Source organism: Anomalospiza imberbis, chromosome 20, assembly GCF_031753505.1.
Source record: "Anomalospiza imberbis isolate Cuckoo-Finch-1a 21T00152 chromosome 20, ASM3175350v1, whole genome shotgun sequence".
Classification (NCBI taxonomy): domain Eukaryota; kingdom Metazoa; phylum Chordata; class Aves; order Passeriformes; family Viduidae; genus Anomalospiza; species Anomalospiza imberbis.
This window is the reverse complement of record NC_089700.1, coordinates 7,848,176-7,860,960: the sequence shown is the minus strand read 5'-3', so window position 1 is coordinate 7,860,960 and position 12,785 is coordinate 7,848,176. Positions and strand designations below refer to the sequence as shown.

The 12,785-nt window shown below is 51.0% G+C and overlaps 1 protein-coding gene across 2 annotated transcripts; it reads right to left on the bottom strand.

Annotated features, from left to right (window-relative positions):
* Positions 1–230: 230 nt before the first annotated feature.
* On the bottom strand, positions 231–10,399 carry LOC137485820 (transient receptor potential cation channel subfamily V member 2-like). Of its 2 annotated transcripts, none has more exons than XM_068210543.1 (18): positions 10,112–10,399; positions 9,767–9,929; positions 9,387–9,508; positions 8,218–8,507; positions 7,612–7,745; positions 7,174–7,326; positions 6,531–6,671; positions 5,749–6,047; positions 5,191–5,367; positions 4,608–4,766; positions 4,406–4,501; positions 3,859–3,929; positions 3,389–3,554; positions 2,658–2,724; positions 2,271–2,578; positions 1,823–1,941; positions 1,266–1,360; positions 231–541 (listed from the first exon to the last, which is right to left on the bottom strand). In XM_068210543.1, exons 4-18 carry the CDS (start codon positions 8,454–8,456, stop codon positions 411–413), a joined length of 2,355 nt encoding a protein of 784 aa, XP_068066644.1. In that variant the 5' UTR covers positions 8,457–8,507; positions 9,387–9,508; positions 9,767–9,929; positions 10,112–10,399; the 3' UTR covers positions 231–410. The 2 variants fall into 2 exon arrangements, with proteins under 2 accessions (XP_068066644.1, XP_068066645.1); XM_068210544.1 differs by having other exon boundaries at positions 437–582; positions 10,112–10,396.
* Positions 10,400–12,785: the final 2,386 nt, after the last annotated feature.

The following is a 12,785-nucleotide window of genomic DNA, read 5'->3' as shown; positions in this document are numbered from 1 at the left end:
CAGCAACTTTTAGGACTCTACAACACTCTTTATTCCAAAGCACTTCAGTGCAGTCCCTTGTGACAACAGAACAGGCTGGGCCATCCTCAGCCAGGTCACTCCACGAGCATTATCCATGAGCATTGTCCCTGCACAGCTCAGAGAGCTCTGCCTTCCCCACTGCCCCAGGAGCTCGCTCCCACCACTGGATCTTTAGGCATAGTAATAAGAAAGTGTCAGGCAGAGAAAAGTCAAGTAAAAACAGATTCTTCAGAGGAAATGAACATTAAAGTGCATGACAACACTGAAAGCCACGGGCTGAACCACAGTCCTCCACGAAATGCACTTTGCTGCTGACAGTGCCTTCAGTTCTCCCAGCTGCTGGGGGAAGAAGAGCTCCTCTGAAGATGGAGGCAGGCTCAGAAAAGCTGTCAAAGCTCTCTGGGCTGTCCCTGCAGAGGCACCATCTCTGTGCCCGGTGGCTGGGGCTGCAGCAGGGCCAGCTCCTCTGGGGCAGCTGCTCGGGGTGGTTTCTGTGCTGGCCGTCTCCAGGAGCTGGTCTCTGCAGCAGGGACACAGGAACAGCCCCTCGTCAGCAGGAAGCTGACAAAGGGACCCAGCTTTAGAAGGGTGAAGGCTCAGGGAACACCCAACACCCACCACGCAATGTTTTAAGCACTGCAACCTCCCCAGGTCCTGGAAAACTGGCACCCAGGAGGAACCTACACTAGAGGTTGTGTCCAAATCCACTGGAGCTCCTGCCCAGGCTCTGCCAGACTGAGCAAGATCTTTCTAACAGGGTAACAGCTCTGATTTCCACATTCCTTCCCAGCTCTACCAAGGGAAGCAAACAAAGATCTCAGGCAGAATCTGACAGCATTGCCAGAGTTAATGCCCAAATTCAGGCTCTAAAAGCCCTGTGATTTTAACATCTGCAGGATGAATGAGCCTAAATTTTACCTTTCCTAGGAAAAGCATCACATATTTGGGCTATTGATCCAAAAATAAGAGCAGCCCTTGCTTTTCCGCAGCAGTGTTTCCTGCCCATTTCTCCCAGAGCTGAATAGGAATGGCATCTCCTTCATCCTCAGTTTGTTTCCAAACTCTGGCCAGCTCCAGACCCACACTGAATCTTTATTTTCTCAGCCCACAAGTGATGCTGCTGTGGGGAAGCAATTTTAAGCTGGCCTGCCTGGAATGCCAAAGACATAACAACATGCCAAGAGCAGTTTGCTGAGCAGGAAGCTAAAAGGATACTGCAGACCTTTCTTTATGATTTAATTTACCTTCTGGATTTATTTCTGAGTCACTGGTGTTTCCAGGTTCTTCCTTCAGAACTCCCACATCCTTTGCCCAATCTGCCCATTTAATTTCCTCTACTCTGGAGAGACAAAATGCAACAAGACACTGATGCCTGGAATGCAGCATGTCAAGATCAAGCCAGATCTCACTGTTCTGCAGCCTCCCAACCCAGGTCATCCTGCCAACACCACCCTGATGGTTTGGCTGTAGCAGCAGCACCTTGCAGAGCTTTTTTTTTTGAGTAAAGAACTTCTGTAATCAAAGCTCCATGAGGTAAAATATATTCTCCCCCTGCGTATTGTCCACTGGTCTGTTTGGTTTCAAATTCTCCAGCTCAGGGAATGTTCTTAATACAGAAGTGGCAATGCTGGAGGATCAATTAATTCTCAAACCTCCAGCCTGGCAATCACCAACAAATTTGGATGTAGCCAGGAGTGTGTGGTTGAGTCAGTGCTGAATTTCCCTGTGGTGCTCCAGGGTTCCCAGGCTGTGACCCCACCGGAGGCTGGAGCGTGAGGGCGGAATGGTGCATCTGTCTTACCTGAAACACCACCTCTCATCCTTCTTGTTGAGCCCCACTGACATGAAGCAGCCAGATCTCCTCTTCCCACCCTGGCGCCACAGCCAGGCCTTCTCTATTTCTAGAATAGCAATTGCCCTCTGAAAGAACAAAACCCACGTCACAGAGAAACCAGGGCACAGACCGAGCCCAGCCCAGCCTTTCCATTGGATCTTCCCCACTCAGAAACTCCTTGCACTTGGAGAATCCCCAAAATGCTCCCAAAGTAGCCTCAGGTCACCCGTGCACGTGGATCGTGCAGAGAGCTGTAAATACACCTAAAAATGCACCCAAAATTTAGGTGTAAATCCACCTAAAAATGCACCCCCAGGGTGAAAATTTGTATAAAAGGAACATTACTAGCTGAGCTTAGGACAGACGGGCACTGGCACCTCTGACTCTGAGACCCCAGCAGGGCTTTGGGCCTCACCTGCAGCTTCCAGACGCTCTTGCTGTAGCCAGAAATATCGGTGACAGTCTCGCTCATGAGGGCAATCAGCATGTTCAGCAGCAGGATGTAGGTGAGGATCACAAACAGCAGCAGCAGCAGCATGACAAAGTACCTGAACCTGGCGTGCTCCTGGAAATCCAGGTCCCCCATGCCGATGGTGATCTTGAAGAGCTCCAGGGAGACGCTGAGCAGCCCCCCGTACATGGCGTGGCTGCCCGTGCTCTCCAGCTGAGCCAGGGACTTGTTCTGAGACGCTGAGGGGGCATCGCCCATCAGCGTCACCAGAGCTGGGAGGAAAACACCATTTGAGTCCTCAGGAAAGTGCTTTGTGCAGCTCAGCCCACACATCACTCAGAGAGGGCTCACCTGCAGCAAAGCCGAAGAGGAAGATCATGTAAACCAGGAGGAAACGCAGCAGGTCCCTCATGATGGTCTGAAACACAAGCCAGGGGAAGTGCTGTCCTTTATGTCACATGAAATCACCAGGATGATCTCACATAACATCACAAACCAGCCCTCAGGAGCACTGACAGCAAGGTTTTCACCTTTTATCCAGTTTTAAAAAACGCTAATATGTGTTAAATTACTTCCACAGGTAAATAATATCATTGGCAGCTTAATCTGACAGTGCTATGGACTTCTTTGTTGCTCTGCTAGTATGAACAGTTATTTGAAACAAATAAATATCCTGTTGGCTCCCCACTATGGTTTCCAAATTGTTTCAACACACACCCCCCTCTCCTTTCCACCTCCATTGGCTTTACACAAATGGTGACCAGAATTCTTCCCTGGCACCTCGTTTCACCCTGCTTTGCCTTTTCAGTCCCAGGTTCCTCTGCAGCTCTGGAAACACTTCTCAGGCCGAGCTGAGCAGCTACAGGGAGCCCACACTGGTTCCAGAGCTGTTTGGAGCTGGTTTTTTGGCACACAGGTGTCACCTGGGATGCTCAGCAGTGCCAAATCAGTGATTTGCTGCAGCTGTAGATGAAGACACTGACCTAACCTCTTTCTGCAGCACCTGTGCTTCCACAGGACATCCATCCCAGCTCGTCACAGCCCAAACCCTTTCCCTGCAGAGGCTTTTCCCCAGCTCTGACCTTCTGGATCATGACGCTGTAGATGCCGGTGCGCTGGAAGCCGCGGGTGTAGTAGAGGGTGTTCACCCAGCCCAGGAGCAGGGAGAACACCATCACTGCCACGTAGTTCTCCGAGCTGGCTCCGTACAGGACTGCTGAGAGCAGCAGGGAGAACGCCTGGATGAAGCTGGAGAGGAAACAAAAGGAAGTGGCAGTGACTCACCTCAGCAAAAAGGGCCCTTGCAGATCTGCGCTGCAATAAAACGCGTTTGGGGAGGCTGAGGGGAGCACACAGAGCCCCCCCAGCAAAGCCCACTGCAACAAAAAAAAGGCTCAGGACAAGAGGCAGCAGTAGGAGAAGCAGCAGGGGTGGAAAGAGAGGGCAGAGGATCTGTTTTTCCTGCTGTCCAGCTCTGTGGCAATGCTGGGGGAACTCAGCTGCACAAAGGACCAGTTCCAAGCTGTGGCTGTGCCGGAGCCCCAGGACATACATCAGGATCTCGATGCAGCTGTCAGAGCACATGGTCTTCAGGGACTGGCGTCTCCTCCGCAGGTACAGGCTCTGGGGAGCAAAACCAATTCATCCTTCATCAGAACCAGGCCATGTGAGAGAGGCAGCCCTGCCCTGCCCCAGGCAAAGCTTTGCTCCATGTGCTCCTTTCATCTCCAAGATCCCCAGTTTCATCCCTCCCAGATGAAAAAAGCCCTTATTTATAAAGGGCAAGGATAAACAAGGGCTGAATCATGGCTCAGCCCAATGTCTTTATTAATAGCCTGCATTAAATGCCAGGGATGCATTTTAATGCCATAAATCACAGAAGTCTCTCAGAATTATTTGCTGTTGTGGAACTGTGATCCCCCTTGCCCAGCAACCTGGCTTGTGCTGGGCCTGCCACTGCCAGATCACAGTGAGTGTCCCAGAGCAGGATTCCCTCCTGCACATCCTGATGTCAGGAGAGCAGATCCTGCTGCTCCATGCCAGTGATTGCTCCCTTTTACCCCTGTCTTACCATGAAACCAGACAAGAGATCCCCCTACCTGAGCAAAGATCAGATAAATGCCTCCTAGCAAGATAATGATCAGTCCAGAGACCCACAGGAAGCCTCCAGCTGTGAACTCCACTGGGAAGGAAGGCTGCAAGACAAAACCAAAACCACCCAAAGCGGTGGAGATGGGCAGAGGCAGTGATGCCAACTTTTAAACTCTGCTCCATCCATCCAGACAAAACCACTGCACCTACCTTTACCCTTAAGGGCTGATAGTATGCAATGGCTGTGAAGATGATCATGAAGGACAGGTAGGAGACAAAGCTGAAGTAGAATCTCTTGGAAGCAAACGTTTCCCATTTTTGCTGAAGCAGTTTGTTCAGCGGCTCCAAAACCACCATCTTGTACCGGTTCTGTGGGGAAACAAGCAACCAAGGTGCACCTGTGTGCCAACAGGAATGGGAATTCACCAGAGGATGGTCTTTTTAAGGGCTGGAGCAGCGTGGATTCAACTGGGGAGTCATTAAGGAGTTATTCAGTCAGGTCTTTTAGTGTGAAAGATAGCAAATATTGCGCAGAAGTCACTTCATCGAGGTGTTTGAACAAACCGAGGCTTAGGACAACAAAGGATCAAAATTTCTCACAAATTCTGAGTGGTCATAGCTATGCCAAGCAGCCTCCAAATAACAAAATCTGCAAACATTCCCACGAATCACTCCTTTTCTCAGAGAAACCATCACCTGAAAGGCCACATTAACTTGAAATGCAACACTTATACAGCAACACGATAAAAAAGGGCAGGAAAAGCCTGTCTTTGAGCTGTGGTGAGAGCCTCACCGGGGTGTCACTGCTGTAGGCCAGGATCTCCAGCACAGAGTTCTCCTCGAAGCTGTCCAGGGAGGACAGGTCGTAGAGGGACACGTGGATGGGGCCGTAGGTCCACTCGGTGAACTTGCGGGACAGGTGCCGGTACACGGGGTCCTTGATCTCCCTCTGGATGATGTGCCTGAAGATCTGACACAAACAGGGGCGTGTGCCTGTGGTGCAGGTGCAGAAGGACACCCAAAGCAGCACACAGCTGGATTTGTGCCTCATCCAGCGCCTGGATCTGGCTAAAAGCAGGCCAACAACCACATCTGGCTCCCCCAGGAGTGGGACCAGCTTCAACCCAGGGAGCAGGGACAGGGCAGGGACAGCAGCCAGCTGAGGCTCTGCAGGACACAGCTGGGTGGCTTGGAGGTGCCCTCCTTTGTGGCACTGCCCCTGCCAGCAGCGTCAGCACGGGCTGGGTGCAAGAAGCTCCAACCCCAAACCCCACTGGACACCAACCAAGGGTGCAAATTACACCATCCCTGCTCCTGAGCAACCCCAGGGCTCCCCTCTGGCTGTGCCTACCTCCACTTTGCCTGTCTTGGCAGCAAGCTGCAGGGGATTTAGCCCGTCATAATTGACAATCTCCTCCAGCTTGCACGTGGGGTCGAGCTTCACGCCCGCCTTCAGGATCTCCACGTAGGTGGTGCTCACAAACTTGGTGTTCTCCTCGGTGTCATCTGCAATCATCACCAGGGCGTGGAGGATGGTGTTGCCCTGGGTGTCCTGCTCCTGCAGCCTGGCTTTCTGGTGGGGGTTGTTTAAAAGATAATCCACCACATCCAGCTGGTTGGTGCAGGCAGCCAAGGAGAGGGGAAGTTCACCTGAGGAGGTCAGGACAGAGCATTTGGAGGGGAAGCAGAAAGGGGTGAAAGAGGATTAAAGAAAGGGGAGGGGGGAAAGCAATCCTAGAAAAATATGTTTAGCCCAGAGTTTTATCACTGAAACACAGAACAGGTTCTGCCTCAGTGTCTCTGGGTTCTGAAAGGGATTTACAATAAACAATTACTCTGTTTCTGGGGCAGCTGAAACACCTTCCCACATCTCAAACTGATCTCTCAGATCTGAACTAGCCAAGTATTGGTGTTTGTCTGAAGCCACTCAGGATTAAACACATAAACCCAAAGATGATGGAAATGCACAGTGGACACCCCAGATATGAAAGGATTCTGCCATTTAAATAAGTCAAGGGCTTGATTAAAGGGCACTGAAGGTGGCAACAGAGGGGCAAACCCATCTAGAAGTAGTGGCATCACATACAGCATGGCAATAAGAGCCCCAAAGGAACACGTTCCACAGCGACTCACCAAAATAAAAGTAAACTCCTTCTTTCTTCTTCCTGAAGAATTCCCCGTGGGCTCTGGCATGGACATCAGCTCCATTCTCCACCAGCAGTTTCACCATCTCAAGGCTCCTTTTCTCGATGGCAATGTGCAGGGCGGTCTGGCCTGGGGGCAGAGCAAGCCCTGTCACTGTGTGCCACTGCCAGGGCGATGTCACCGTGAGGGCTGCAGCCGCGGGGTGGGCAGGGCTGGCTGGCAGCTGAGGGCTTTCAACAAGCCTCAAAACCATCAGAAATTCAACACCAGGGCAGGCAATCCACCCTGCCTGGCACTGAGATCCCAAACAGCCACGAGAGGGCTGAGACAGGCACGCTGCTGCTCAAAGCACAGGCAAACAGAGCTCATTTAACAGCCACAGACCACTTTCACAAGTGCTTTTTATACTTTCCCAAGTAAATAATCTCACTTCTTGGGTTATTAAGCATGTATCACTTCTGTTCTACAGACCAAGGAGGGTATAACTCAAGGCTGAAGGAGATGCAGGAGCAGAATCAGGAATCAGAGGTGAGTGGGCTGTGTGTGACTGCACCAGAACCTTGGGGCTGCAGCAGCTCCCGCTCCCCTCCTTTTCTTTTTTCCTGCTCTTCTCACGGGAATCCTTCCTTACCTCTGTAGAAACAGTCAGAGCACGACACGTTGACAAGTGGCCTGGGGTTCTGTGTCTTTTGGTCTATTTCCAGCAAGACTGGGATTGTGTCATTCTTCCCGTTTTTTAAGTTCAGCAGGGCTTTCATTAAGCAGGTCTTCCCAGTCTTTGCATCTGGCAGGGAGAGAGGATTGAATGGGTTGTGGGTTTGTACACAGCTGTAGTGCTTGATTCAGAGATCAAATATAATCTTCATTTTAAAGGTTCTTATCAGTATTTTTAGTAGTCCTGAGGCAAAAACCTTAGGATATATTTAATTAATGGCATTCTCCAACTTGGGGTGAATGTAAGGAAAATAAAAGACAGAGGGCTGGAGAAAGCAAAGAACCACGAGCACATTCCCCTGCTCCCCTCTGCTACCCCCGGGAATAACAAACCATTCCAGGAGCAGGACTCTACCTGTGTACTCGGAATTGGTGAGGAATTTGGAGTTCCTCCTTAAGTACTCCAGCAAACCATCCAGTGCCTCGGGGCTGCCCCTGACCACGGCACTGAACAGCCGGTCTCTGTCAAAGCGATTCGGGTCCTTCTGGCTGCGGGACAAAGGCAGAGTGTCAGGAATTCTGGAGAGGAAGCTCTGGAGAAGGGAAGTTCTGGAGAGCAGGGACGGGAACGTGCCACGAGCTCTAGTGGGACAGTGGAAGGAAGGAGGGAGACGGAGGAGAGTTTGTTGTGGGGGGGGAAAAAAACACCCACTGAAATGTTTTATTTTTGAGTCAAGGGAAAAATAGAGACAGTTATTTCCCAGAATTCTACTAAGTGGCTGCTCTTTCCATCAGTTGGAGCTGTTCCCAGCCCCAGCCTGATGTGCAGCCCTGGCAGGCATCCAGAGCAGAGAGAGGAGCCCAGGATGGCTGCAGGACCAGAGTCAGGCCCATCCCTGGTGGGATTTAGTATAGACTCTTTTAGTGGAGACTTGGGAAAATCCATAGGCTCCCACCAGCCAGGAACAGGATGGATCACCTGGATCAACCCAAATTGATCAAATACCCCCAAGTCACTCACTTGCTGACGAGTCCTGGCCGATAATTCAGATTAATCTTGATTTTAGGGGCAAAGTCACTGCTCTCCTTCTGATAAGGTGTCTCCAAGGGCTGTGGCTCTCCTTTCCTTCCATGTCCTGACCTTTCTTCCTTTTTACTCGAGGCAGGTTTATCTTCCTGGATGCTGTCATCTGTTTCCAGCAATCCTATGAGCCTGTTCCTCTGAGCTGGGCCTGGCTGCCCATTTGTGAACTTATCCATTGCCAGGAGAGATGGTCCTGCAGATCAGCAAAGATGTTCCCTGTGGGGCCACTAAACCTGCAAGGGATGGGGAGAATGAACACAATTTCTTCACCAACCCCAAAGGCGTTTGGATGCAAAGTTCCCAGGTCGACCACGGGTCCCTTGAGAGGGAGATTTGGTAAAACTCTGCATGGAGGAGGAGTATTTGAATCAAGGATCAGGGTCCTAAATGGGGTTCCAGTAGAGGAGAGGTTTAGAAGCAGTTCATGAAGCACAGGCAACTTGTCTGCAGCACATCTGAACCCCCTGTGTGGGATGACCTCACCTGTTGGCAGCAGCACAGGTTCCTGACATAAAAGGCAAGGAAAGTGGCTCTTTAGGAGTCTGTGATCGTTGTTCTTGTCTCAGTGCAACCAACACAGGCACAGGCTGGTCACCAAGTGGCCAAAAAGATAAAGATTCACTGAGGGCCCTCTTTGGAACAGTGATAAGTTTGCCCACAGTCCCTGCTGGGAGGCTTTAGGCTGTCCAGACAGGGAAACACCTGCACAAACTGTCTGACATTTCATCCTGGGGCAAAATGAATGGGACCTCCCCAATATTTGGAGCTGCTGGTTGTCCATGTGAGCACAGAACTGGAGCTCCCAGCTCCAAGGCAAGCACACACCCCCTGCCCTGCAGACACACACAGCCCTGGGAGCCTGCACAGGGCACAGCTCCACCAGAGCTGCTGCCCACAGAGCAGCAGCACCAGCAGAGCTCCCAGCCAGCCCCCTTCTCTCATCTGATGCTTCCTGAACTCTGTTTTGACTCTTTGGAGACATCTCTCCATGTCTCTCTGGGTACATCTCAGACCACACCCAAGGCACAGTGCATGGGTGTGGGGTTTCAGGGAAAGGGAATCCTTTCACAGGGTTTGTGAGGCAGAAATTAAACATCCACAGTCACCAACCTGCAGCAGAGCTCTGGTCAGCAGCTCCTGCTCATTCCCAGGCACTGCCTCCAAAGGGTTAACAGGTTTCCTCTGAAGAGAAATCTCCCTCGCTGGGGCTACAGCCAGACTCCATAGCCTGCACCAGCAAAGAGGCAAATGGACACAGCATAAGCGTTCTGGCTTAGGTTAGGCTGTGAAGAAACACAGGTCTGGGCAGAAAACAGCCACAACCCATCTTCAGGCAGCTCACGGCAGGAAATCCAAGGGCTGATTTGGAGACAGACCGTTATGATAATCCAGACACTCCGTTTAGTCTGCGCTCCAGTGACAAACATTCCTCTGCACACACCCTTTAATCCCACCTCAGACTTGCTTCCCTCCCCAAAACACTTACTGGTACATTTGCCGAATCCTTTAGAAGGATGTTTGCACTTCCATAACAGTTTGCTTGTGCTTTTCTGTCTTCCTCTCCCCAGAATCATTCCTCAGCTGTAGTTTCCATCTCTCCACAGCGCTCAAGAGAGTTATTTATTGTCAGTCTTGCACAGACAGAGCGTCTGGGTTAAAAGCAAGAGCAAAATGGTCCTATAAAAAAGGACCCTCTGATGTATCCACCCGCCCTGTGCATCCCTGGGAGCACAGGGAGCACTCTCTGCTTGCCAGCTCAAGTTCCCAAGAACTGAGCTCTTCCTCCCTGAGCCCTCACCAAGCCCTGCTGTCGGAAGAGCTCAGCACTTACCAGAAGTTGCTGCAAGCTCCACCCAAGAACTGATCTGACAAGGAGTCCCAACGGATCCTTCAGAGGGGAAGTAACCTCCCAGCAGAAACCAAGTCAAGCACCAAGAAGTGTTAATTGGCATGAAGGCAGACCCAGGATTATTTCCATCCATGGGTGAGAAGCCATGCAGGGAAGCCCATGTTCATTCCAGCAGCCTGGCAGTGGCACAGTGTGGAGCTCCTGGCTGGTCCATGAGGGAATCCAAGGTTCCCGTGAGAAGGAACAGCCCCGGATCCCTGTGATTTACTCAACTGTGTGGCTTTTTGCAAAGTGAAGGAGGGCTTGCACAGGAAATGACTGGCTAGATTTCTCAGTGAAGGGGAGAGCCAATGAGTGCAGTGCTCTTATATGGGAAAGCTGGCTGCAAATTGCAAATTCAGAATGCTTAACCCCTGCCTGCACACGGCCAGGCAGCGCCTCGTGCCTCCCCCACAGCCCCTGAGCTGCCGCAAGGCTGCCCTGGACAAGCAGAAGTGCCTGGGAACAGCTGAGGCCAAACTTTGTGTGTGTGGGGAGCCAGGTCTGCAAGCCCCAGGGACACAGACAGAGTGTCCAGTGCCAGCTGCTCCTCAGGGGCTGGGGCGCTGCCCAGAGCGGCCCCAGGCCCCCGACTCTCAGGGCACTGGTGACTCCATCTGCTCCAGAGGAGAAAAGTCTGGGACAGGCTTCCCCTGGGAGCAGGGATGTCCCCCCACCCCACAACTGACTGTCCTTGGACCCCAAAAGTGCTTGGCTTTCCCCTCGCAGAGCAGGAGCCCTGGCGAGCAGAGGACTCCAGCCCACAGCGCTGTTCCAGCTCCTCCTCTCCCGCGGGGGCGGCGGGGTCAGGTCCTGCGGGGTGACCCCAGCAGCCTTCCCCCGAGGAATGCCGCTCCCGGCGCTCCCGCCTGAGCTCCTGCTCCTTTACGAAGCCATGGATGTGACCTAGAGCCCAGCTAGGAAATCTGATTAACGAACAAAACGGTGAAGAGCCCTTCCAATCCACACCTCGACCGCAGGGACAGGCTCCGGGAGAAATCCCAGAAGGGAGGGGAGCCACTGGCCCCAAAGCACGGAGCAGGGCTGTCACAGCAGCACACACGGAACTCCGGCTGCGGCTCCCTTCTCCCAAAGCTAGCCCGGGGCACAGGAGAGCCGGGGCAGCGCTCACCCCGCAGCACTGCGGGATGCTGTGACACCTCCTGGGAGCGCGGCCGGCGCCCACGGAAACTTTCCCAGATTCGGCTTTGAGGCAGCTGCAGGCTGAGACCGCGTCCCTGTAAATACACCAATACATGGCACCGTGCCTTTCCCCTCCTCGTGGTCTTGCAGGAGATTTCAAGTTTATACCTCAAGACTGCAGTGTTTTGAAATGAAGCAGATCCAGCGACTACACAAAGCTGTTTTTTTTTTTTTTTTCCCATGATGGTTTCTTAATGATGAATTAAGACTCACAGAACAGCCTATAAAGAAGAGATAAATGCAAGGTCAGATCTAATCTGTCCAATCCCCACCTCGTTCCAGCCTTGCACTGATCTAGCTCAGTTTGCTTTAGCTGTGTTACGCTTCATTTACTGTGATACCAACAGAGCTTCAGGAGTTCAGCTCAGACTTGTGGATTTAAATCCTTTCGGGCTTCTTCTCCAGCTGTCCTGGGAGGCGTCCCACCACTCCGGCCAAGGGATGAAATCAGCCCTCGGGAGCGCATCATAAAGAGCTCGCCCTGCACATCTGCTGTTCATATCCTGCAGGGAGGGAGGGGAACGGGCAGTTTGCTGGGAAAGGAATCGCTGCCAGCTGGGAGGTCACCCAGGCACACAGAGCCACGGGGAGCACAGAAACACGGAGCAGCCAGACGAAAAGCAGCAGTTTAACTCCACCTGCCCGCCGGCCTGGATTCCCTTCTTGCTTTCTTGAGGCTTTTATGTGGAGGAACGCGAAGGAATCTCACAAGTGCTTGTTTTACCCATGAAATGCGTCTGAGTTTGTCCTGACAGGAGAGGCACATCCTGTGGAAATCTGGGGAGAGAGAAGTCAAACTGCCAAGTGAAATCTCAAGTCAAGTGCTATTCATTCAAATTATATTGTTTCTAATTTATTCATTAATAACGAATATTATGAAATATATTTATATGTATTTATATAATAAATATTATATAAGCTATATTATAAGTTATATTATCCATTATAAGTTCCATTTATGTATAGATATATCCATTATATAAGTTATATTATCCATTATATAGCTATATTAAAATTATAGATGAGTAATTCACAGCAGAAAAAGCAATGACTGGAACTTGCTTAAGCAAAAGGAAGCATGAGGATGATAGTGTTTGGAAAAGATGCAAACAAGAACATTTCCTGAAATATATATTCTGTGTTCACCTAATTTCCCATTTTTACCAAATACTGAAAAACATAATAGCCCCATAATTGATACCATGTTTTCAGTAGGCTGTAAATAGAAGGTTAAAGTAATTAGTAATTTAGTTACAGGGTTGGTCTATGGCCACTCAGGTGTAGCAGCTCAAAATCATCTTCACAGGAGAAGGAGGAAAACCTGTAATAACAACATGCAAGGGTGGAGAATTAAAATACAACAGGTAGGTCAGCAAAAGAAAAAACAATTTCTTTTAAAGGTGTATTTTCACAC